General features: G+C 33.6%; 1 protein-coding gene across 1 annotated transcript; it reads left to right on the top strand.

Annotated features, from left to right (window-relative positions):
* The first annotated feature begins 11,600 nt into the window (after positions 1–11,600).
* PDC (phosducin) lies at positions 11,601–17,099 on the top strand. Its single transcript, XM_059904154.1, has 3 exons — positions 11,601–11,661; positions 13,745–13,896; positions 16,575–17,099. Exons 1-3 carry the CDS (start codon positions 11,601–11,603, stop codon positions 17,097–17,099), a joined length of 738 nt encoding a protein of 245 aa, XP_059760137.1.
* The last annotated feature ends 10,481 nt before the right edge of the window (positions 17,100–27,580 follow it).

Genomic DNA, 27,580 nt, shown 5'->3' with positions numbered 1-27,580 from the left:
AAAGTGTGCTAATTATTAATACTTTTCTTGTTTTGTAAGACATTTTCAGGTAGTTTATAATGTTTGTGATTTGTAAAGTGACAGTATTCCAGTCTCCTTAGAATCGGATATAAAATCTCAACATATAATTCTACTACTCTTAAATATTTTTACATCAGTCAGGAATCATATAAGTGAAATAATGGACCTTGTGGGCTTTGACTCTTTTTGGTAAGTTTTTATGATTTACAAAAATTGCTCAATTCATGACTGCAGCAACTGGATCAAATGTACTCTTACATACTCCCAATTTTGTAGTAATTAAACACTTCATTGTGCACCTCATGATATAGGGAATAGGGTCTAATTTTCTTTGCATCCTCAGTGCCTAGGTAGTGCTTGCTTGACACAACATAGGTGCTCAATACATGTTTATGGGACTAATGAATACATATTCATTTTATTGTAATAAATAAATATTCATGTACTTGCTGTCTCTCAGCCATCTGGTGCATCTTGTAAACTATAAATAAGCTGACTACTCTTAGATCAAAGACTATACATTCTATGTGGTAGCCTTGAACCAATGAGCTCATTGCAAAAGTCTAATTTCCAAAGACTGCAATAACACTTTTGGTAAGCATCCCCTAGCAAAGAGGCAGTCAATAAATTGTTTTTGAATAAAAGTTCATTGTTTTGAATGGCACATGGAAGAACAGTGAAATGACTAACATGATGATACAAACAAGAACTAGGAAAGATACAATAAAGCAGATGGAAGATATAAGGCAAAAGTCATTAACATTACTGAAAACTGTATTTGAACTTTTCCAGGATTTTTTTTTCCAAAACAAAAGAATAAAGATTACCAGAGATTTTAATACACAAGATATTTCAGGGCACTAAAAAGGGAGAAGAAAATAGTTGTTTGACCAATTTAAAAGGAAAAGATGGACCATGCCAGAAGAAGTTGTTGAGAAGGATAGTTATTACTGTTGGATCAAGACAAATTTCTTGATCAGAAAAACTAATTTTTTCTTTCAGAAGATGACAAGTGAATTTCTGAGAATTGTTATCAGTTTATGCTAAAAAGAGATAATATCAATTTTTTTCCTCAAATAATGTAAAATTGGTGGGGCAAAGATTGTATTTACCACAGGACTTGAAGCTCTTTGGTTTTTTTCAATTTATTTTTTTGTTTTTGCCTTACTGTTAATAAACAGGCTTTGTTAATTCTCTTACCTCAATCCTATTACTTGTTCAGAGCTATTTCTGTAAAGGTCATCAATATCCAGGGATCTGAAATCTGAGCTTAAACCTGTTCCACTTCGAGAGGAGTTCAGCAGACAGTAATTCTTACCCACTGAACACAATCGAGGACACCAGGCACTAAACTGTGAGTCTACAGGTAGTCTTCTTGATAATATAACTTTTACATTTTTACCTTAGGGGAAAAATAATGATTTCACTGTTTATATATTATTGTGTGTTCTTTTAAAATATTGCAAAGTAACATTAAGTAATATTTATCTACTATGAAGATAATTAAATACTGTGTATCTTTCCATTTTAAAGTAATTTGCACCAGTCATCTTCACTAATGTAAGCTCAGAGTAAACACACAATCTTGAGTCTGATATTCTAGAAAGTTAAAACCATGAATAGAGTATTAATTTTGAAATTTACAATTCTTCAGTCCTTCCTTTGAGTGAAGGGAGAACTGACAGAAAGAAGTGATGATTCCTTGAACTTTGTATTTGAAGAGTTGACTCCCAAGCTGTGAGAGGGAGTATTAACGTTCAGCACTAAAGCACTCTCAGACCTCTGAACCAAATATTTAACAAGTTGTGTGTTCTTGGGCTTTCTTCTTGATATTATATTTTTTGTTTTGTGTTTTGTTTTTTAATTTTTAAAGTGGGAAAATGATGTCTGTTTCAAGAAGTTTACTTCAAAAATTTAATGAGACAGAAATGATGTTTTTAAAAGAAAACACATGGAGTTTGTTGATATTTGTTAAATTAGGTAAAATTTTTCTTTCAGTTTTTTTCTTTTGGCATTTTGCTCCTGTGGAGGTGATTATTATTACTAATAAACCTTACAGTTTGCATCATGAAAATGAATGAAGTAAGGTTTTCCCATTCTTTTGCCATGGAATATTTTTATTAACTGCAAAAATAGCTCTTAATTATAGCATCCATTTTAAATATATATATTTTTTTGACGATTATGCATGCTACTTAGAATTACCTAATGTTAAAGCTAGAAAAAATTTTAGAGATCACTTAATTCTCCACAGCAATTTTTTGCCTAAATATTATGTTTGTAAACTGGATTTAATATTACATAAGTTATTGTCAAATATATATATAAACCATCTGTGATGTCTATAATGGAATTCAAATAGTATGTCCTGGTATAGTGTTTTTACAAGATACAGAGATTATTCAAAACAAGATACATATGCTCTGAATTTCCCACCAGATTCTGACATTTCTATTTTCTTCAGAACAAGTAAGAGAATATCTGTATGTAGTAAGAGCAAACCTGGATAAGTTAATGTCTTCTTCATTTGTTAGGAGCAATAATTCAGTTATAATTTGAAAGCTCCTATTTTCCCAGAATATTTTTTACTGATGATACTGGTTGACAAATATGATTGTTATTTGTTATACATTCCTGACATACAAATTGTTCAAAAGCCTCCCTACATCTCTCACTTGCCTGTCTCATTTGTTGACAAATCAAAACTATTTGAGAAAGGTAGAAGCTAAGAAAGCATTCTATCTGCTCTGCAGTATCTTACATGAAAGTTTCTATCACAGTTCTTCTATCAATGTTATTATAAACTTTAGACACTAGGGAGGAAAAAAGTAAAAAATAAAGTAAGGGATGTTTTCAATAGCATCAATATGTGAGTTTTATATGTAAAGAAAAGAAAAGGAACATTTGCTTAGAGCCAACCATTTGCTCAGCATTATTTGTTACAGCCATTTTGAGGATGGTGTGTCCTATGTTCCATTCATGCTTCTGGGGATTTATTTCTAAAGAAAACTCTCCTTATGATATAAAAATGTAAAAGTTGACCTACCCCCAAATTAACAACTAGAGTGACTAAAGGTGGCAGCAGAAATCTCGAGTGTTGTTACTGTCTCTTTAAAGTCTTACTCTACTAGACAACTGAAATTCAGAAAATATGTATGAATCACTATGACATAAATGCTGAAAGGAAATTCAAACAGAAAATCACTTACAAGCTGAAAAATCAGAGTTAGAGAGATAATTCATTGGAAAACAAATATGTCACATTTGAATTAATACCTCCCATTTTCCACATATGTACACATTTACAGAAAACCTTTTTCCTATTGTTTTCAAGGCAATTTCATGTACATTTTATTAGCCTGTATTTCATGACTTCAAATTAATCTCCTTTTCAGGTTTCACATTCTTAAATGCCTTGTGGCAAACAGACCTTACTAGAAGTAAATCAAAGTATGATGGTAAAGGACCTTAGTCAGTAATGAGACAGGAGAATGTAAAACAGCTTTGAGATAAATGTACAATATGAATGTGGATATGTACATACACACACACAACACACACACATACACACATATATTTGAGTGAGGGAGATAATTAGACATAAGCAGTGCATATACATATTGATTCCAAAATGAAATTTATATTAGTTTGACAATGTCTGTTATTAATTTTAAATATTTGGTTCTAGTATCTAAAATTTTAAATTATTTATTAATTATCATTCTACTCAATACTTATTAAGTCCCTACTATTAAATACTATATATTTTATATAATACATTTTATATCATTTAATCCTTACACAGTCATTTGAGGTAGACACTATTATCACCCCAATTTTACAGATAAGAAAACTAAAGTACAGAGAATTTTAGTGATTTGCTCAAGGTCACACAGCCAATAACTGGCAGAGCTAGATTTGAACCCAAGTGTTTATGTGTTGTTAATCGTTATGCTATACTGTCACTTGGAAACATTGCAATGCATGGTTCCTGCCCACAAGAAGCTAATTCCTCACTGGGTAGAAGACATATATAAATAAACCAATTTGAGAGTAATTCAAGAAATTAACTGATATATTATGAGGCATAAAATCCCCTCTATATTAATATTAAACCTAAGACCACATCACTCTTACTAAAAATCTCTAGTTCTCAAAGTCAGTAAATAAAAGAGTGGGGTGGGGTAGAGAAAGAGGAAATTATGGCTTGGGTGAAATCATCAGAGTTAATTTTGTGATTTGAGAGATAATGCAGTCTTCACAAGCCCAGTAATATCTCCCATGATCTGAGGTGGTGCTGTCAGACCTATCTGATGTGAAATTCCCACCACTGATGACTTTTTTTTAATAAGAAAGAAAAAGCAGAACTGTTTTCTACAGGAGCCCAATATGACATTGGGGAAGTCAGTCGTAGCAGGGCTTAAGGCATCTGACATTAATATATTAGCACTGGTGAGAACATTAACCCCGCTTAGTTGATCAGATTAGCTCACAGTCACCTTGAAAAACAAAGGAAGGCACAGATCTATAAAGATGTATGGTTAGAGGTGGAAAAGGGTAGAACATGAAGCCCTGCAAGGGTGAGCAGCACAGTGTATTACCCTTATGGAGCATAGACCAAGACACAGAATCTAGGTTTCTATCAAAAGTGAAGGTGAAGCAGAATTTCTATAGATTTTTCTCACCTAGCAGTTTTGCTTGGTTTCAGCCACCTAATAACACAGTATGTTCCAAGTATGCCTTAAAGATAGATAATTTGCTACATTCCACTTCAGTTAAGTTAAAGAATTATTTTAATCAAGCACTTCAGTACTTTACTCCCAGTTGGTTATTTACATCCCATGACTAATCATGTTCAGACAAAATAATGTCATTTTTAGTATAGCACCTTCTCTAAAACAGCTTCTTATTCCATGTTTCCAGAAGGGAACATATGCATTCATGTATAAGAGAGAGGGAAGGTTATTTGTTTTAAATTGCACGACAACAAAAAAATATTTTGAATATTTCACATTGAAGATACTTTAATGCTCTGTTTTTTATATTTTTTATGTCCATGGAAAGATGTCATGTATGTCATAGGAAGTTCATTTTAATCTTTGGTTATTTAACCTCTTTACTTTGTACTTAAGGAAACCAGTATCAGAATACAGAATCTAAAACCTTAAACTACAATTAAAAAAAGAAAAAGAATGAAAACACATTTACCTGAACCTCAGCCCTACTAAATAAAATGGAATACTTCTATTGCGCCTTTTCTTCACCCTGGCATTTATAGCTTTTATTTCTCAACAGAAAATAATAGTTTTTGTAATGCTTAAAACAGTTTTTTTTCCTCTATATGAAAAATACTGATACACAGTGTATTCTTAGATCTACAACTAGTTATTTGATCTGACCTAGATCAAGGTGAACCCATACATTCTAACCAAAGTCTATGTATCACTCTTCTGATTTACTTTTACACAACACTCTAGATTGTATTGCAATTAGTATAGAACACCAATATTTTCCTAAGGACATCAGAACAACCCAGAGACTGGCCAAGAAAATAACTGGCATTTGTATTATTTGATATGTAGGGGTTTCCGGGCCTATATTTTTATAGGACCTTCTGTGGCATCCCAGGAATGCAGGTCCAGAAACAAGGAAAGAACTAATAAGCAATCCAAAAATTGGACAACATAATCCTAGTTATGCCTCATTTCCCTACCTGCAATTCTTAAAGGATAGATGGGGAACCCTGAGACATACAGAGGCCCCAAAGCTTTAGAAATTAAGGAAAAGATGGGCTATTCAGGCCCAAAGCACAGAAATAGTGGCCACCATCTATTACATAATGTAGATAATTCTTTACAAAAGTAAGAACCAGGTGCTATGAACTGAACTGTGTCCCCCCAAATTCATATGTTGATGACCTAACCCCAGATGTGATGGTATCTTGAGATAGTAATTAATAAGGAAATAATTAATGGTTAAATGAGGTTATGAGGGTAAGACCCTGATCCATAGGATTAGTGTCCTAACAAGAAGGGACACCAGAGCTCCTTCTCTCTCTGTCATATAAGACACAAGAAGGTAGCTGTCTGTAAGCCAGGAAGAGAGGCTTCACCAGAACCCAACCCTGTCAGACCTTGATCTGAGACTTATAGCCTACAGAACTGTAAGAAAATAAATTTCTGTTGTTTAAGCCTCAAAGTCTGTAATATTTTGTTATAGCAGCCCAAGAAGACTCAGTTACCAGGAAACTATGTTTACGTGTGAGTTTTGACAAATAGAAAAGTGGCATAAAGTTTGAAAGACTAAAGTGTTAGTTTCCAAAGATATGCCACACATTGAGAAGATTTTTATATAAAAGTTGAGCTACATAAAAACAGGACTAAGAAACAGGCTTAATTTTAGAAATTGATCTTAAAGATTGTGGAAGCCATAGAATTGTTACTTCAATTACATTTAAAAATTCAAATGTCATTCTTTGGAGTACAGAATTAATTCTTTTAAAAAGGTTGAGGTGAGTCCTTGAGTGAAGTACCTCACTTAGTTGCACAAATCTCCACACAAAGCTCAGTGTAACATTTCCTTAATTCTGCCACACAAGCAAGAGTAGTTCTATAAAGAGCGTTTTGTAGTTTTATTTTGATACATAATTGTTGTATATTGCCTATTACACTTGCTTTTTATGAGTGATCCAGAGACATAGGATTGATGATAAATTCTCAATCAGTATGTATGATTGTCAAGAACCAACAGCAGGCAAAGCCATTTTGTCTTCTGTACTAACTTTCCAGTCATTATCAGTCATTTAGAATTAATTCAGATAACTTGAAATAAATAGACTCTTCTATTACATTTAGTATAAATGAATGAGGTTTAATCCAAAACAGAGACATATATAATTCATATAAGTACTATCTCAAGAAAAATATAATTTAAATAAATACTATCTCAAGAAATATATCATTAGAATAAACACTATCTCAAAGAACAAGGACATGGTGACTTATTGATCTGTTATTTTTCATATTCTCATCTTGGTTTTAATGCTTATGCAAAAATTAGGTTGATTTGTTTCATTCATTCATTCATTAAGCATGCTATTAAATAGGTGATGGCATAGTGGAAAAAATAAGTATTTTAGAGATTTGAAAGTCAGAGAAAAACCTGGATTTGAAATTTAGCTCTATCTACTCCATACTACCTCTGTGAGCTTTGGCAAGTCACTGAAGCTCACAGAGCCTGAGAATTCACATCTGAAAAATGAGGAAAATTGTTCTGTGAAAATTTAAAACAGTGTGTATAAAGTACCTAGCACTTAGATTCTTTCAAAATTGCTGCTGTCATTTACGGATTTTTTTATAACATGTGAAACAGTTATAAGAAGTAAGGCAATGACAAGTGAAGACTAGTCTCTGTCCTGGAAGAACTTACAGTAGTAAAGCATGTAAAAATAAGTTCTATAAATTGCTGTGGATGCTAGGAGAAAAATCAGTTTAAGGTACAGTGATGAGATGAGCCCACTATTTGAAAACCTACCAGTAAATTACAACAGTTAGTATTGAAAGCAAAGCTCTTCTGGAACACTGAGAATCTACAGTAAATTCTAAACTAGATGTTCTGATTAGATTAGATCAACATATATGAAATGATAAACAAATGTCATCATCACGGTATCATGTGAACAAGAATAATGATGATAATGAAATATTTTAGGGGTGGATTTGGGGATTTTAGAGAGTTTTTTAAAACAAATACTTAAGAATTTTACTTACTTCCTTTCTATTCTAGATTATCACTATTATGTGCAAAACAGGAACTAAAAGAAAAATTGTTTTAAATTGTGTCATTTTATTTCTTAATAATTTCTATTCCATGGATGGGAGGTGTTAGAGTTTTGAGGACAAAGTTCGAAAAATCTTATCCCACATAAGCTATTATTTTAAACTACTATTAAAATCCTAAACTAAGAGGAAAATAAACACTAACTTGGTAGAATTATGCTTTTAAACTATATTTCTCACCAATATTAACTTTACTTTTACTTTTGAAGAGTTTGGTATGTAAAATTTATGGCTAGTGGGAAGCTGCTGCATAGCACAGGGAGATCAGCTCAATGTTTTGTGATGACCTAGAGGGGTGGGATAGGGATGGTGGGAGGGAGGTGCAAGAGGGAGGGGATATGGGGATATATGTATACGTATAGCTGATTCACTTTGTTGTACAGCAGAAACTAACACAACATTGTAAAGCAATTATATATACTGCAATAAAGATTTAAAAAAAAAAAAAGAGTTTGGTAGTACCCATTTGAGTGAGTGACATTCTGTCAAAGGTCATCCAAACACAATTTTTACTTAACACAGATTTCATTAATTGAAACAGTATTATAACTGTCTAAAATCAGAAAGGAACAACATCACAGATTTTTATAATATATCATATGGAAAATACAGTAACTCTTGAACCACAGTAAATCTTGGGGAAGGTAGCAGATTATTTTGTCTTCTTGCCCTACTTTATCACTAATTTCCAATCACACAGCATGTGTTTACAATAACCCAAAGTCTTGTAATAATCCTATTGTTACTTTAAATCCTTTAACCTAAAGCAGACATGGAATTTTTTTAGCCACTAATAATACCATTGCAAGCCAAATATTGATCATATTTTTAAAATGACTATTACATTATATATGGAAACATAAAAGATAGAAATGTAAAAGATATATTTTTATTTTATTTTACAGACTTATATAGCACTTACTATGTGTAAGCATCTGAGCACCTTCCAAATACTAACTGGATTAATTTTAGGATATTAAAGCAAATTTTGAAGAAGATAAATTATTTGAGATAATCAGAAAGCCCCATAGTAAGTTAATGACAGGGGATATTAACAGGTGGGCAGGTCAAATATATCAATAGCTAATTACAATAGACTTGTGTGTTCCTCTACAGTGTCTTCAAGCAGTGCAAGCAAATATGCCTCATATTTCAATATTTTTCTTCAAATTTCTGTCTCTGTTGACTGGTTCCCTTAGTAGTAAATTTCACCAATCTTTGTACTCTTACTCAAATGGGGGCATTAGGTAAGGAACAGACTCTGTCTTTTACTACATAGGTAACCCAGCTGACTTCAGTCTTAGTATTTGTGAATACCATACTAGAAGAGTTTTGTTCTTCATGTAATTCAGAGCCCAGCGGAATGCCTGGCCCATAGTCTATTCTTAACATACGCTAATCCAATCAATGAAACAGGTTTTCCCCCATGTAACTGGATTATCTCTTCAGTAAAGGGATTCCTTGAAATTGGTGAAAGTCTTTTTGAAAAGTGAAATTTCTTTTTTTCTCCACTAGATTGCCAACTAGGTTGGCAAGAAACAGGTCAAGAAATAAGTTATGCTTCTGTCTCTTCACCATTTGAAATAAAATTATTTTTATTTAAACTTATTTATATTTATTGTGAATAGTACCTACCCCAAATTATTAATCTACTTTTGCAAAATAAAAGAGACTGTCTTGAGTCTCTACTTTTCTGGGGACTAAATAGCTATTGAAGTTATGAAAAAGTATCCATTACTTTGTTCTGTAGTGGTCTTTTGAAGCAAACTTATAATACTCATTTTTCTTAGACGTAAAAATTATTTTTAAATAATTGCATTAAGTAATTAAGTAGCCTCTTTTGTCCAACAATTTATTTATTTCCATTTTCTCTTATTTTCATTTTCTTTTATTCTTTTTCACTACTAAATCCATTCAGATTTAAAATTCTCTATTACATTTATAGCTACATAAATACTGTGGAATGGACTGGCATTCCTTTGACAGACTTCTCCTAAAAGTCTTTTCTTGTTCAAATTGGCAAATCAAATTGGCAAAGACCTTTGACCTCCAGTGATTCTGGGTAGGAACTGTAATGAGGGAAACAATAAAATTAAGATACCAGTCCAAATGTTGGGGGCAGAAGTCCCAGCCAAAAAGGAATCAAGACAAAGAGCTCTGTTTTACCATTCTGTGCCTTGGGAAATCACCAAACAGACCAAGCTCAGTGTTTATCAACAAAAAACTAAGATGGGATCAAAGCATAAGCTGGGTGATATCATTGCTTAAAACTGACTTTGAGGACTTCCCTGGCGGCACAGTGGTTAAGAATCCACCTGCCAATGCAGGGGACAGGGGTTCGAGCCCTGGTCCGGGAAGATCCCAAATGCCATGGAGCAACTAAGTCTGTGTGCCACAACTACTGAGCCTGTGTGCCACAACTACTGACACCTGCGCACCTAGAGCCCATGCTCCGCAACAAGAGAAGCCACTGCAATGAGAAGCCCGAGCACCGCAGCGAAGAGTAGCCCCCGCTCTCCACAACTAGGGAGAGCCCATGAGCAGCAATGAAGACCCAATGCAGCCAAAAATAAATAAATTTATTTATTTATTTAAAAATAACTGACTTTGAAAGAAAGAGGCAAAGGGGAAAGGGTAGAAGAAGGAGAAAGAGTAAAAAGATAGCATATCCCCTGTCAGTATACCCTCTTTGACTTGAAAAATTCAAGAAAGTCACAACTATATGGACCTTCTTGGGGAATGTGTTAGTATGTATAATAGAGTTTTCCAGATAAAGGAAAAATAAATAGGCAAATAAGTTGGATTTGAATGTGAACTAAGAATAAATAGGTTCTACATGAAGGCATCAGGGAGTTTCCTAAGAATAAAACTCCATGTGCTTTTGATAGATTTTGTGACAAATTTTAGCTTCTCAAAATTCTATAGGCATAGTTACTGGCTGTTTTCATTTGCTTGGTGGGTAACGTCACCAAAACGTGCTTTATGGTATGGAGAGAAGTTATAGTGTTAGGCTTCGAATCACACTATTCCTTAGATCATAGTTCTTTAATGCCAGTTCAGAAGCTGGATTTGTCAAATCACACTGAGAAAAAATGATACAGTATCTTAACTTCCATTAATAGTGTAATGCTTTAAGACAGCTCTAAAATCAAATGTAGATTCAAACCCTTGCTCCACCACTTACTATGTGATCTTAGGCAAGTAAAACTTAAACTCCCTGTCCTTCACCTTCCTCACTTGGCATTAACAATTGTCCCTGCTACACATGGTTGTGTGAGAATTAAGTGACTTTTGACACAATAAAATGATTGGTACAATGCCTGGCACATACAAGTGTTCATAGTAAGTATATAATTATTATTAATTAAAACATTATTATTATATAAAATGATTAGAATATAATTTTATGAAATTTAGTAACAAACAGTAATAATAAAGAAAATCAGTAATAAATAATGTTTACTAAGTACAAAGACCCAAGCTGAAGGCTTTTTAAGTACAAAAAAGACAAACTATAAATTATGTAAAATTCTTAGGTCCAAATATCTTTAAGGACACAAATATTAAATTAATGTGCTTTTACAAGGTAGATAGAAAACTAAACACTGCATCACTTAGTCATAACCCTTAACTTACATGGAACCTGGCAGCAGAATATATACATATATTTCTCCTAGAATTCATCTGTCGTCATTACTTCTTTGTTTATCCTATAGATTATATCAAATCTGAATCTCTAAAATGGAAGGAGCCAAAAGGCAAAGTTTGGAGGAAGACTCTGAAGGACAGGCCACACACACAGGTAAGCAAAGTTAAAAGAAAAAAATAATTATAAAATTAAAATTAGATCTGGAGATCTCTAATGTTCTTATTGCCACTATTCAGTATGAAATTTAAGTAATACCTTTGAATGGGTTGATGGAATCATCTAAAAAATATTTGACTGGATAAATTAATGTGAAATCAAATAGTTTTAGAACAGTTTTAATTAGATGTCGATTTGAGTTTGAATGAATTCATATGAGTACTAAATAAAAATGCATGAAAACTAATTTCATAGTGGCAGTGTTTGGAATACCTTCTAAGTATGACACAAAACCAAGAAACCATAAAGGAAGATTGATAAATTCAGCTATAGAAATGAGGAAAGGAAGGAAGGAAGGAAGGAAGGGAGGGAGGAAGGGAGGAAGGAAAGTGGGGAAGCAAATGTCTGCTATCTGGTAAAAGTCACCAGGAGCAAAATCCAAAAAAAATTTAACAAATTGAGGAAAAACATTTGCAACTAACTGACAAAGGGTGAATTTCCTAATATATACTAAAATTTCTACAAATCAATAAGAATAAAACCAAACGGAGGAATGGGCAAAATATAGAATAGACTATTTAGAAAAAAATTTTTATAGGCACTTACAAAGTTAGAACTATATAGTGAAATACATTTTTTTCACATGGTTTGTAAAAGTAAAAAAGTTTAATATCACACTTTGGAAAGAGGCATATTCATACATTACTGGTAGCAGTGTAAATTGGTACAACCTCTTTAAAGGTAGTTTAGCAATATTAAAATTAGAAATATATATGCTTTTTGACCAAGCAATTTTACTACCATTACCTATATGTAGACCTGCACAGAGAGGAAAAAAGATGTATGTGCAGGATTCTTCACTCAGAATCATATGTCAGAGAAAAAATGTGGAGCAACCATTTACATCAATAAGAAACTAAGTAAATTAATATCTACACAGTAGAATACCATGCCGCCATTTTTTAAAAAGGATGTTTATGTATATATGTGAAAAAAATCTCTAAGATATATTATGAAGTAAAAAAAGAAAAGTGAACAGAAGTGTGCATAATATACTACCATTTGTAAAAAAAGAGAAAAAAAGGGATTCTCTTTTCTTCACACATAAACGCATGCTATACACATGCATATTTTGTATATGCAGAAGATACATCTGGAAAACGAAGACTACACAAGTAAGTAAAAAAACATCGATTGTCTGAACATAATTAATATAAATAAATTTATATTAAAATTGTATATTATTATTATATAAATAAAAATTATTAGGAAATATGTGGGAGAGAGAATACATCTACATACATAATACAATATTAAAATATGGATATAGCTAAGTTTTAGTGAAGGATATTTAAAACTCCGTATTTTCAAGAATTTAGACCTTCTTCCAAACACTGTTATTATTTATCAGGGCAACTGAACATCAGAACTTCAGTTGGATCATCCTTGATTTAATTAATATTCTTAAATCTGAAAATTCCATCTTTTCTATATTTGTAAAAAGATTCTTAGGATCTTAGAAGGAATTGAATGGTTATATAATAAATTTCTTAAGGCCATTTTAGTTTTAACTGAAATCAGGCCTCCCTCTTACTGGTTGTCTTTTAAGTGCTATTGTCATTATTGTTCTCTGGATCTTGATAACATTTCAATCTGTTTCCCCTCAAATCCTAGTTTCCTTTGTTAATAGTGTGCTTCCAGTTTTGGTTTATTGCTGAAGTTTCTTTCTTATTTAATGACAGTACTATTTTTCTAGAATTCTAGTTTCCTCTCTATACTCTAATTTTTTAATACCTTTACCCACAATTTTTTCCAATAGCTCAAAGTGCATAATTTGCATTTTCATTAACACAGATGTTATAGAAAGATTCTTAGTCAAAACCCACTTAACAAGATTAATGTGGGAGAACATTTCTATGAGCAAGGCAGTCAGAAATTTCTAGCCCAAATAAGATAATTTTTCTGATATAGAAGATAGCAAGTCTATTCCCATGGCAATACTTATACAAATATCAATTGTGTAAATAGTAGTCCTTTTGAAAGTAAAAAGGAAAACAATTTGTTTTAAATTTTATTCCAGGACCCAAAGGAGTAATAAATGATTGGAGAAAGTTTAAATTGGAGAGTGAAGATAGTAATTCATTCCCACCCAGCAAGAAGGAGATTCTCAGACAAATGTCTTCTCCTCAGAGTAGAGATGACAAAGACTCAAAAGAAAGATTCAGCAGAAAGGTAAGATAAGAAGAAATCAAAAATAAATAATCTACAGGGTGTTTTTATTATAGTATTGTTTGTATTAGCAAAAATAAAAGGAAATGCAGTAAACGCCTATGCCTATAAAGTCATCCCATACTAAGAAATACATGGCAACTGTTAAAAGAATGAGTTACAAATACATGAGTTGACTTAGAGGTAGTTCCACAACATGAGAAAGCAAGATACAGAGAATTTTAAGTTATATGATCTCATTCTCTAGAGCAATGGAAAACAAACAAACACTGTATATGTGTTTATGCTTCTATGATTATATGAGCATGTATGTAGAAAAGTATGGAAAGACACTCACCAAATTGACAATATTGGTTAATTGGAAGGGTGAGATTGGTTGACAGTTCTCAACCTCCTTTCCAAGGAGGAGGAAGAAGGTAAGCAGAATAAGCCACACTATGAAAAAAATATATCCATGATTTTTTTAAGAGCAGCATTTTAAAAAATTCTCACTTATTTCTTATTATATAATGTGTATGTCATACATACATTAAAAAGTGAAACAAGAAAAGATGATCTCTAAAATCTTGATGGAGATTATCTTAGAGTATCAGAGTGGTAAAATTTCAGTATTTATTACTTCCTTCCTTTAGCTTTTAGTTCAGTTTTGAATCTTTATAATTAGCACATATTATTTATATAAAAACAACAGCAATACTAAAGAAATACTAAAAGAAACCATAAGGTGATTTTCATTGTGGGGAAAAATCACTTTCGTGGTTTATTTATCTCCAAACCAGCATATATGAGTTGTTGTATATTGATTGTTGTATATCGATTCTCAACAGACAGTCTGTGCATCAGAAATATTCTTGGTTCTAGGCTTCTGGCCATTGTAAAAAATCTTCAAATCTAAGATCTTATTTTCAGGGACTTCCCTGGTGGTCCAGTGGGTAAGACTGTGCTCCCAATGCAGGGGGCCTGGGTTCAGGGAACTAGATCCCGCATGCATGCTGCAACTAAGAGTCTGCGTGCTGCAACTAAGAAGTGCTCATGCTGCAACTAAAACCTGGAGCAGCCAAAAAAAAAAAAATTAATGCAATAAAATGTTTGTGAGGGAAGTGGAAAAAAAAAAAAAGATCTCGTTTTCAGATTTTGGTTCCTTCACTGAGTCACTATGTGATGTGGATGAGACAATTAAATTTTCCTATCTGAGGAACTATAACAATACCTCCTCCACTTGTGTTAAAGGGATGTGAAGAGAAAATAAATGAGAATGTATTTTGAAACATGTAAAATGCTATACAAATGTGAGACATTATAATGATTAAAAATATTGTATTAAGGTTAAGCTTTAGAAATGTATCTGAATGCTTAAATATCTATTTGCCTGAAGATGTGAATGGAACAAGTTCTCATAAGAATGCTCAAATGCATATGTAAATCAGTATTTTGTGGTTCAGCCTGTTAAATTAGCAGAACTATGGTAGCAACTTAAAAATTACATAAAACATTTAACAATGTTTAGGATTAAAACAAATTAAGTTGGAACGATAATTTTAAAGCAGAAAACAATAAGAAGAAGAATGAGGACATTAGAAAAACAAATATAGGAGGAAGAAACAAGAGAAGGAAATAATGAGAGCACCAAATACTTCTACTTAATCTCAGTATCTTCTGTAAAAAAACTAACTGATAGGTTTACTGTGAAGATTAAGAAAAATAATCTATGTAAATTGTCTAAGACATAGTAGATTTTCCATAAATGTGGGAGTCGTCCAACTTCCCTGGCTCTGGGCTGCTCCACATCTCTTAGTCACACTATGTCCCATCATCACTCCTTTATATCTTCTGTGTGTGTGTGTAAAACCAGTGCATATGAATCACCTAGAGGGCTTGTTTAAACATGTCTCACTCAGCCTCACACTTACAGAGTCTGATTCAGTAGATCTGGGGTGGCGTCCCCAAATTTGCACTTCCCAGAACTTCTCAGGTAATGGTGATGCTGCTGGTCTTTTGGCTAATCTGGTGAACTCCAAATAGTAGTAAAAGCTGTCTTTCTTAAATTCCATCCTACATGTTCCAAAAAAATTAGTAAGTGATAAGAAAAAATCTTTTTCACAATTTTTGTGGAGGAGACAATAATGTCCAAAGGCATTTGTTGGAAACACATTTAAGTGCGTGTACAGGCACTTGTGCATGCATGCTCATGTGTATACACTTTTATGAAAGTCACTCTAGAGGAGACCTTGCTGGATTTTTTTCACCCAAAGTGGCACATTTCATGACCATCTCATAGCTCAACTATATTTAGCAATACTTATGCATGTATTTAATCATGAAATAATTACTGAACCCCTATTGTGTGCCAGACACTAAATTCTGCCCCCATACAGCATAAAAGTTAGAAAAACTAATATTAAACAATGAAACAAATAAACATATACTATAATATCAAGTAATGTTTATTGCTACAAAGAAAAATAAACCAGCATAAAGAACAGAAAGCCTGGGGCAGGGACACTTTTAGGTAGAATAATAAAGAAGGTGACATTTGAACAAATGAGGTGAAGGAGAAGGCCATCTCAGGAGGTAGGGGGGACAGCCAACGCAAATTCTTTAAGTTGAGAAGGGGTTTGGTATTATAAGGAATATAAATTTCTGACTGAATGATCTCTATCATTTCTTTCATCTATTTCCAGATGAGCGTTCAAGAATATGAGCTAATCCACAGAGAAAAAGAAGATGAAAATTGCCTTCGTAAATACCGTAGGCAGTGTATGCAGGATATGCACCAGAAGCTGAGTTTCGGGCCTAGATATGGGTTTGTCTATGAGCTGGAATCTGGGGAGCAATTCCTGGAAACCATTGAAAAGGAGCAGAAAATAATCACAATCATTGTTCACATTTATGAAGACGGTATTAAGGGTTGTGATGCTCTAAACAGTAGCTTAATATGCCTTGCAGCCGAATACCCTACGGTCAAGTTTTGTAAAATAAAAGCTTCTAATACAGGCGCTGGGGACCGCTTTTCCTCAGATGTACTCCCCACACTACTCGTCTACAAAGGTGGGGAACTCATAAGCAATTTCATTAGTGTTGCTGAACAGTTTGCCGAAGAATTTTTTACTGGGGATGTGGAATCTTTCCTGAATGAATATGGGTTATTACCTGAAACAGAAATGCATGTCCTAGAGCAGAGCAACACGGAAGAAGATATGGAATAAAGATTCACTATGTCAGTGTCTCATATTTCTCCTTTAAGCATTGAACATTGATTTTGGTAGTATTTATATTCCTATAGAGAACACCAAGTGTAGCAATGGCTGTTCTAATTTGGGAAAAAAAAAACCCAGACTGACACTAAAATTATATGATTAGCATTTCTTAGTTTTAGTTACTCAAATTGATATAATGCTTTACTTCAAAACATTGTAGTCTTCAGTAATATTTTAGTAGACAAAGAGGATATGGATAATATTGTGACAGTTTTCAAAAATCCCTTTCAAGTTATATATTGGCTTTTTTACTCCAAGTTTTTTCCTCATTGTTATTACTGGGTTTTTCAAATTATATTTTTAATGTAATTTTTTTGCTTGTGTAATAAGAATAAAGTCTCATAAGAAAATACATTTCCTATTTAAAGTCTATTCTTTCTCAAATATTATATTATCAAGGCCTTAAAACATTATATAACTCAAAATACAAAAAATTATCATTCAGTAAGATATCTTATATTCCAACCAAACTAATACATTAGAAACTTAGAAACACTGTGGCACATTAAAATTGTTTAAAAAGTAATTGTTTAAAAATACAGTTTCAGAGTTTCAGAAGCTAACTTTATCTAGGAAAAAAAGCAGGGTAGAAGCAAGGTCTTTTTATTCTTTAGACAAAATAATATTTAGTGGTAATAATAATTACAACTATTATTTATTGATTGTCTTTTATGGGCCAATATTTTATATATATCATTTCTAATACTTAACCACAATTCTGCAAGTAGATATTACTCCCATTTCATAAATGATGAAACAAATTCAGAGAAGTAGAAGTTCTACTTCCATATCTCTTGAAAACATTTGGAAAACTCTCCTCCTACACAAAACACATGGAAATGCAAAATAAAATATAATTTGAAAAATGTTTTTAAACGCACGAATGAGCTGAAGAGCAAGATAAAAGAAATTTCTAGGTGTCTGAATCAGAGTGGAAAATGACAGTGAATGAGAGCCAAAGTGATATAGCTTATCTTTGAAGACATGGTGCTTGATAAGTAACCAAGTGTGGGTTCTCAGAGACAAGTGTGCTTAAAACAGGTTTGCACATTTTCCTCTGGTGAACCAATGTTGAAACCAGACATTTGTCACAAATTCTAGTCTCCATTCTCCTAAACGACTATTTTATGGCTTCTCTTCTTTCCTTAAAACATTTTTACCCCATGCCAAACACTTCACCTTGCCCATATTTCATTGAGAAAACAGAAATTATCAGATGAGCCCTACCTCACCTTTCCATTACCAATCTAAAATATGCACCTGCATGTAAACACTGTTTCCATTAATGTTAAAATGGAAGAAGCTCATGCAGCTCAGCCCGACTGATCAAACTGTGCTATGGATCCTATGCTCACCCACACAGTAATTTTATTCCTGAAATTATTTCCCCTCTATCTGCATCATCTATTTCTCACTTTCTCTATGCTGTATTATTCATATTGGCTTACAAATGAGTTTTTAAATTGTCCACTATTTAAAATATGCCCCTTATAATTTAAAATTTCCAGCTATTCTTCACTTCTCTGCTTCCCTTTAAAATCACATCTCTTGGGGGACTTCCTGGTGTTCCAGTGGTAAAGAATCCACCTCCCAATGCAGGGGACGAGGGTTCGATCCCTGGTTGGGGAACTAAGATCCCACATGCCACGGGGCAACTAAGCACACGCGCCACAACTACTGAGCTCTCGCGCCTCAACGAGAGAGCCCACGTGCCGCAAACTACAGAGCTCATGCACTCTGGAGTCCGCGCCACAAGAGAAGGGAAAACCCGCACACCACAACTAGACAGAAGCCCGCGCACCACAACAAAGAGCCCGCGCGCTGCAATGAAGATCCTGTGTGTCGCGACTAAGACCTAACAGAGCCAAAAATAATAAATAAGTGAATAAAATAAATATATTTTTTTAATTTTTAAATAAAGTCACATCTCTTGATAGAAGTGTCTAAAGTCATCATCTTTATTCCTCATTTCTAATTTTTTTCACCCCACTCCAATCAGGCCTTTGTCCCAAGCACTCTAATTACAGTTGTAATCACCTTGTCAAACTTAAGTTTATTCCTTATAAGTCTTATTGTAACAGGGAAGGACAAATCTGACTCCATATTGGATCTATTTCTTTTACTTTAACCTTTGTATTATACTGTTTTTGTTGCAAGTTAATCACTAAAATAATGTTGCTTATAGCCTGAAATACACAGGATAGCCCATTCTCAAGGTGTTGACCTTTAAAGGTATAATACTTTTCCATTTATCTAGAGATATAAAGTTGCAGAACTGAGTATAACATTTGTCTTGTTGGAGGTTTATAGGAACACTGTGACCAGACTTACATGGACAGATGCAAGAACAAAGGATTATGGCACCAAGAAGTTTGCAACAATCTACCACACCCCTTCCCCTTTTAGTATAAAACAAACCTGAATTCTAACTCAGGTGAGATGGTTCTTTGGGACATTAGTCCACTATCTTGGTCTGCTGGCTTTCTGAATAAAGTTGCTATTCCTTGCCCCAACAACTCATCTCTCGATTTATTGGCCTGTTGTACAGTGAAGAGTATGAGTTTAGACTCAGCATTATTCCTTATTTTATTCTATCTCCTATAAGCATGTGTCAGAGCTGACCACCTCCCCTATTTTTAAGTCACTTTTTTGGCTTCTTTGAACACATCCTGCTTCTATCCTACTGACTATTCTTCTAAGTCTCCTTCTCTAACTTCTCTAAACATTCACCCTAGGTAACTCCCTCCTGTCTACAGTCTTAAATACCATTTATATTCAGACTGCTTTCAAACTCACATTTCCAGCTCTACCTCTCTCCTAGACCCCAAAATCCTATGTCTCAACTGGAGGAAGGGAAGAAAAAAGGAAAAGAAGAATGTGAAAGAAAAAGAAGGTCTGCAATTATACTAGATATTGGTGATTCAAATATGGGTGAGATAGAATTCCTAACTGTGGCCAGCTTACATTGACCAGTCCTTAACATGTAGTTACTGCAATAGGTAGTTTCTGCTTATGAATCCAAAATTCCACCTTCTATTCCTCTTTATCAATTGGGAAAGGCATTTTAAATACCCTATGGCTTATTTCTAAATTGATGAATGCTAGGAGGGAGACTGAAGGGTAATTATATATAAAATGAGGCGATTTTTAAAAGAGTTCCACATGTTTTCTCCTATTGAGTAACTGCTAATGAATTTATTAATCCCTTACAGTGTTCTCTGTTAGGGAATTACTGGACTTAAAAACCATAGCAAAGAACAGGATCCTTATATGTGATATTTATCATTTAAAAACTCCTTAGTGGAACTGGTCTTTTAGGGTGATATTAATTCCATGAACTGGAAGTAAATACTTAAAAAGATGATCACAAGGCAGTGGGGAAGGATAGTCAAACATGTATCTCTAAAGAGAACAATATTTTAAGATTAAAGTATAAGTTCTTTTCAATCACCAGTCATTATTAACTGCAGTGTAGTGTAGCTTTGTAGGGCAGAGGGGAGAAAAGCATCACTTAATGGTGAAAGAAGTCTCTCATCTATAGAAAAGAATAAAAATGAGTGCTTTGAAAGATTCCTGTTTAATGAAAGCTTTACTCTTGTAAGAAATGACCCACTGTGCATTAATTTAAAATAGAGAGCTAGCAAGCTTAAGCAGGACTAAACTCTGGAATGTATTTAACCCATAATTGTCAAAACAAAAGTAACTAGGTGGCACCTATGTAAAGGGAGTAGTGATGATAGCAACCATTCTCAAAATAAGCACTCAGGGACTAATAGATGCCAGAGTGAAGCTTTGATGGTAACACTCATCAGGAAGAGTCGGAAAAAGGCAGGATTTGACTAGAATATTTGAAGCCCGCTGTTGCAGAAATCCTGGACTACAAACTCCCCTCATGTAAACACTTAATCTGCTGTGATATTTGGCAGGAGGAGAGGAAGAGATAATTTTTGTCTCAGCAAAAGAATGAAGTTTTAGATGTAGAGATTTAAAATGTCATAACATGTCTCATAACAAACCACCCAAATAATAATTGGAATAGACTTGAAAGAAAAGCCAAGAGTGTTAGTTGAAAAGTAATATAAATATAATAGGAAAATCTGTAGGAAACAGCAAAATTATCTTGGAAAGTGAGAAGATTTTTCATTAGTTTACAATATTTATTGATAAGCTGCAATGTGCCATGCAATGTCCTTGATCTTAGGGAGCTCAAGGTAAAGAAAACAGACATTTAAGCAAGCAGATGATAAATGCATCTACATTTGTATCTAAATCTATGTCTGTATTAGTAGTGGTAGTTAATATCCTGAGCACCAGTGTCAGACTTCCTAGGTTTGAATCTACTCACTAATTTTGTGATCTTAGGCAAGTTAGTTAACCTCTCTATACCTGTTTCTTCATCTGTAAAATAAGAATAATAATAGCACATTTTGGAAAAAATGAGTAAATCGTGTAAACTACTTAGAACAGCACCTGTCACATAATAAACAATACCCAATGTTATTATTACTGTTATAATTACTAACAGTTATATATGAAGTAAAATGGTAATATAGTACATAAATATAAGATCTTAAAGATATGCTTACATAAATAGAGGCTCATTTATGAAGAAGTTTGAATGCGATTATCTATCCCAAACACATCACTCACATTCCTCTATATAAGGAACTTATTTTTAAAATCTATATATTTGAATTGAAAGAGAAAGATCCTTAAAAAAACCTGCCATTTCAAATTGACTGTAGATACCACAATAAATACAAATTAAATTAGTTCTGAAAACAGAAGTGCCAAACAAACATTAACATACAAATAAGAAAGAAATCTACAGAATTTTGAGGAGTTTTATACTGAATTTATTGCAGAATATAATTACGATCATATACCTAGCTGCTCAAATATATCTAGTAAGCTATTATCTTATAATGAAAATTTGATGTGTTTTTCTTTGTTCTTTTTTTCAAATACTCTACAAATATTTGAGTATCTAATACATGCATAGAATTATGTTAGATAATAGAGGGTGGTAATTAAAATGGGTAAGATATAGTCATATCAGGACTTGCAATTAGGAGTGCACATTTCTGAAATTTAAAAAGATAGGGATTTATTTTTATTTTGTTTATTACTGTCTAAGGTCTTATATTCTGGAATCCAGCTGATATAGAATTTCAGTGAAGAAATTGTCATCCACTCATGCCTCTCTGATTAGCTAACACACTGTCATATCTATTCAGTTCCTCCCTTACTTTCACTACTCTTTTAAAAATCTTCAATTTCAATATACCATTCTCTGATGATAGGCATCTACCCCTCAAGCTCTCTCAGCCCTTTACTCCCAATGCACATTCTTTAAGACCTCAAATTTCTCAACCTTGTCTTTTTAACACTATCTCCATTTTCATGGTTTCTGTCCTTCCCATGTAGCTTAGACACTTGGCAGATGACATCAACCACCTTCCTGTTAGCACACTCTGTATTTCATCCTCTTATTCTTCCAAAGCACTTCTCTTTTAAATCCCCAAATTTCTGGACATTTCAACTACAGTCCATAGCTTATCCAGCAAACAATTCCCTCTTCCATTTCCCACAGCCACCATTTCATCCTTTATCATTCCCTGTCAGTCTTCCTCTCACAAATCCTTCCCCCTCTGAAAAAAATGACATTGCCTTCAACATCACAGAAGAAACTGAGCCTCCTCAGCAAGAAGTTCCCTAATTATTTACCCCACATATATTAATCCTCAATTCACCATTTCATTGTTCTCAAAGATGTCTCTCTGTACAAGGCTAATCCTGCCATCTGTGATTTTAATCAGATTATAACACATTCAAATTTCACAACTTTTTTGCTTATATTATACAATTTTTCTTCTCCTTCTATATTAACTTCTTATTCACAACCTAAAATTAAGTCTACATCTCTCATTAAAATTTTTTTCTCTAGTTCTTCAGAATTCTCACTAGCTATGATGCTCTCTAGCATTCTCCTTCCCTTCACTGCCACACTCTTGAAAAAAAAATCCATGTCCTTAATATTTTTCTTTCTTTCTTTCCATTTACTTCACCTCTCTTCCTAAACCACTCCACTAAAAGTGATTCTAACAAAGATCAACAATGACCTCTGTGTCAGTCAGGTTTCTGGCAAGAAACAGCACAAACAGAAAAGGTATGATTGAAGGGAGTATAATGAAGAGACTGTGTATACAAGAATGTGGGCAGGAAACTAACAGGGGATGGTAAAGCACCACAGGGCTAGCAACAGGTGAAAGTGACTACTACCCCCAGGCCTTGAGGAAACCAGAGAGACATAGTTATAGGAAAGTGCTGCCCAACAGGAGCTTTAGTTGTTGGGAGAGAACACTGCCCCTGCCAATCTATGACCTAGGAGGGAGAGAGATATCAAAATAAATAACAGGAGTTATCTCTCTTTCTGTTCTCTTATCTCTCTTCAGTGCCTCCCATTGTCCAAACCCAACCAGAAGCCAGAGGGCAAAAGAGCATTGTTGATGTGTATTAGGTCAACTTTCCCTGGGCACAAAGCAGGTTGGAGAAGGATAGAAAGTCGTTCTTAAGGGGCAAATGGGGGATATAAAACACAGCCACCTAGCACCAAACACACTAGACTCTATAATCCTCATCTTGATTTTTGGCTTCATTGAATGCTGGTGACCACTCTCAAATTCAAATCCTTTCCTCTCAGGTTAACATCCCTCTTACAACAATGGACAAATCATCCAGCCAGAAAATCAATTAGAGAACACTGGCCTTAAATGACACATTAGACTAATGGACTTAATAGATATATATAGAATATGCCATTCAAAGCAGCAGAATACACATTCTCTTCAAGTACTCATGGGATATTCTCCAGGATATATCACATGCTAGGCCACAAAACAAGTCATGGTAAATTTTTAAAAAGTGAAATCATATCAAGTATCTTTTCTGAGCATATATCTATGAGACTAGAAATCAACTACAAGAAAAAAACTTCAAAAACCACAAACACGTGGAGGCTAAATAATATGCTACTAAACAATCAATAGATTGTTGAAGAAATCAAAGAAGAATTTTAAAAATACCTGGAGACAAATGAAAACATAAATACAACAATCAAAAATCTATGGGACAAAGCAAAAGCAGTTCTAAGAGGGAAGTTTATGGTGACACATGCTTACCTCAGGAAACAAGAAAAATCTCAAATAAACAACCTAACCTTACATCTAAAGGAACTAGCAAAAGAAAAACAAACAAAACCCTAAGTTGGTAGAAGGCAAGAAATAATAAAGAATCAGAAGAGGAATAAATAAAATAGAGACTAAAAGAACAATAGAAAAGATCAATGAAACTAAGAACTGGCTCTTATAATAAACAAAATTGATAAACCCCTAGCCAGACTCATCAAGGAAAAAACAGAGAGGACCAAAATCAGTAAAATCAGAAATGAAAAAGGAGAAGTTAGAATGGAAACCACAGAAATACAAAGGATCATAGGAGACTACTATGAGCAACTATATGCCAATAAAATGGACATCCTAGAAGAAATGGAAAAATTCCTAGAAATGTACAATCTCCCAAGACTGAACCAGGAAGAAATAGAAGGTATGAACAGAACAATTACCAGTAATGAAATTGAATCAGTAATTTAAAAACTCCCAACAAACGAAAGCCTAGGACTATATGGCTTCACAGATGAATTCTACCAAACTGTTCTAAAAAATTGCAGGGGAAGGAACACTTCTGAACTCACCCTATGAAGCTATCACCCTAATACCAAAACCAAACAAAGATATCACAAAGAAAATTACAGGCCAATATCACTGATGAACATAGATGCAAAACTCCTCAACAAAATATTACAAACTGAATCCAATAAGACATTAAAAGGATCATAAAACTTGACCAAGTGGGATTTACTCCAATGATGAAAGGATGCTTCAGGGCTTCCCTGGCGGCACAGTGGTTAAGAATCTGCCTGTCAATGCAGGGGACACAGGTTCGAGCCCTGGTCTGGGAAGATCCCACATGCCGTGGAGCAACTAAGCCCGTGTGCCACAACTACTGAGCCTGCACTCTAGAGCCTGTGAGCCACAACTACTGAGCCCATGTGCCACAACTACTGAAGCCGGCACACCTAGAGCCCGTGCTCTGCAACGAGAAGCTACTGCAATGAGAAGTCTGCGCACCTCAACAAAGAGTAGCCCCCACCCGCCAAAACTAGAGAAAGCCTGCGTGCAACAATGAAGACCCAACACAGCCAAAAATAAATAAATAAAATAAATAAATTTTTTAAAAAATTTTTTTAAAAAGAAAGGATGCTTCAATATCCACAAATTAATCAATGTGATACACCACAATAACAAATTGAAAAATAAAAACCATATAATCATTTGAATAAATGCAGAAAAAGCTTTTGGTAAAATTCAAGATCCATTTTCAGAAAGTGGGCATAGAGGGAACATACCTCAACATAATAAAAGCCATATATGATAAGCCCACAACTAACCTCATATTTAATGGTGAAAAGCTGACAGCATTTCCTCTAAGATCAGGAACAAGACAAGTGTGCTCATTCTAGTCAATTTTATTCAACATAGTATTGGAAGACCTACCCACAACAATCAGACCAGAAAAAGAAATAAAATGAATCTAGATTGGAAAGGAAGAAGTAAAACTGTCACTGTTTGCAGATGACATGATACTGTACTTAGAAAATCCTAAAGACACCACCAAAAAACTACTAAAGCTCATCAATCGGTAAAGTTGCAGGACACAAAATTAATATACAGAAATCTGTTGCATTTCTATACACTAACAACAAAAAAAGAGAAACAACTAACAACTATCAAAAAGAGAAATTAAGGAAACAATCCCATTTGCAATCACATCAAAAAGAACAAAATACCTAGGAATAAACCTACCTAAGGATGTAAAAGACCAATACTAAAAAATTAAGACACTGATGAAAGAGATTGAAGATGACACAAACAGATGTCCCATTAAAGGGGTTACTCTCCAAAATATATAAACAGTCCACACAACTCAATATCCAAAAACAGAAACAAACAACCTGATTAAAAAATGGGCAGAAGACCTGAATACATATTTTTCCAAAAGAGATATAGAGATGGCCAACAGGCACATGAAAAGATGCTCAGTATCACTAATCATCAGACAAATGCAAGTCAAAACCATAATGAGATGTTACCGCACACCTGGCAGAATGGCTATCATCAAAAAGACCACAAATTATAAATGTTGGCAACGATATGGAGAAAAGGGAACCTGCTACACTGTACACTGTTGATGGGAATGTAAATTGGTATAGTCACTGTGGAAAACAGTATGGAGGTTCCTCAAAAATAGAACTACAATATGATTCAATAATTCCACTCCTGGTGTATATAGCCAAAGAAAATGAAAACACTAATTTGAAAAGTTATGGGCACCCCAGTGTTCATAGAAGCATTATTTACAATTACCAAGATATGGAAGCAACCTAAGTATCCATCAACATATGAATAGATAAAGAAGATTTAGATATATACAGTGAAATACTACTCAACCATAAAAGAGAATGAAGTTTTGCCATTTGCAACAACATGGATGAACCTGTAGGATATTATGCTTAGTGAAATAAGTCAGACAGAGAAAGACAAATACTACATGATATCACTTATATGTGGAATCTAAAAAATAAAACAAACAAATGAATATAACAAAAAAGAAACAAACTCACAGATACAGAGAACAAATTAGTGGTTACCAGTGGGGAAAGGGAAGAGGGGAGGAGCAAGATAGGGATATGGGATTAAGAGATATAAACCATTATGTAAAAATAGATAAGGAACAAGAATATATTGTACAGCACTGGGAATTTTAGCCATTATTTTCTAATAACTTTTAATGGAGTATATTCTATAAAAAGTGTGAAACACTATGTTGTATACCTGAAACTAATGTAATATTGTAAATCAACTATACCTCAATTTAAAATTTTTTTTAATTAAAAAAATACTTAACAGCAATGATTTAGTCAACTTTCAAGCGTTTGATCCCTAACTGAATGTTTGAAGTCTAAAAAGATTATAAAGACTACTATGGTATTGACACAAATTTAGATAAAGACCTGCAGGTTTTATGACAAAAGTTATTATTTTTTACAGCAACTTTACTTGAAAAAATTTGGTATATATATGTTGTTTCAATAACCCTTGTGCCTTTAGCAAGAAAATTTGAGAAGTTATTTAAGAACAACTACATTTGTCATGGGCAGCTGTTTGTATATCCTGTTATGAAAGTAAAGCACCTCACAAACAAATTAAATATTAAATTACTGAAACAAATATAAAGGCAAAAACACCATGTAAGTTGTGATTACTAAAGAATTCATGTGAAGGCAATACTATCCATGCTATGCAATAGTA

Source organism: Balaenoptera ricei, chromosome 1, assembly GCF_028023285.1.
Source record: "Balaenoptera ricei isolate mBalRic1 chromosome 1, mBalRic1.hap2, whole genome shotgun sequence".
NCBI lineage: Eukaryota > Metazoa > Chordata > Mammalia > Artiodactyla > Balaenopteridae > Balaenoptera > Balaenoptera ricei.
The sequence above is the reverse complement of the archived record's forward strand: the minus strand, read 5'-3'. Positions and strand labels throughout refer to the sequence as shown.

Excerpts from the sequence above, each read along its gene's own strand:
- PDC (XM_059904154.1), top strand. The coding sequence starts at position 11,601 with ATGGAAGGAGCCAAAAGGCAAAGTTTGGAGGAAGACTCTGAAGGACAG. Across the intron at positions 11,662-13,744 it reads AGGACAGGCCACACACACAG|GACCCAAAGGAGTAATAAAT; the intron begins GTAAGCAAAGTT and ends ATTTTATTCCAG. Across the intron at positions 13,897-16,574 it reads AAGAAAGATTCAGCAGAAAG|ATGAGCGTTCAAGAATATGA; the intron begins GTAAGATAAGAA and ends ATCTATTTCCAG.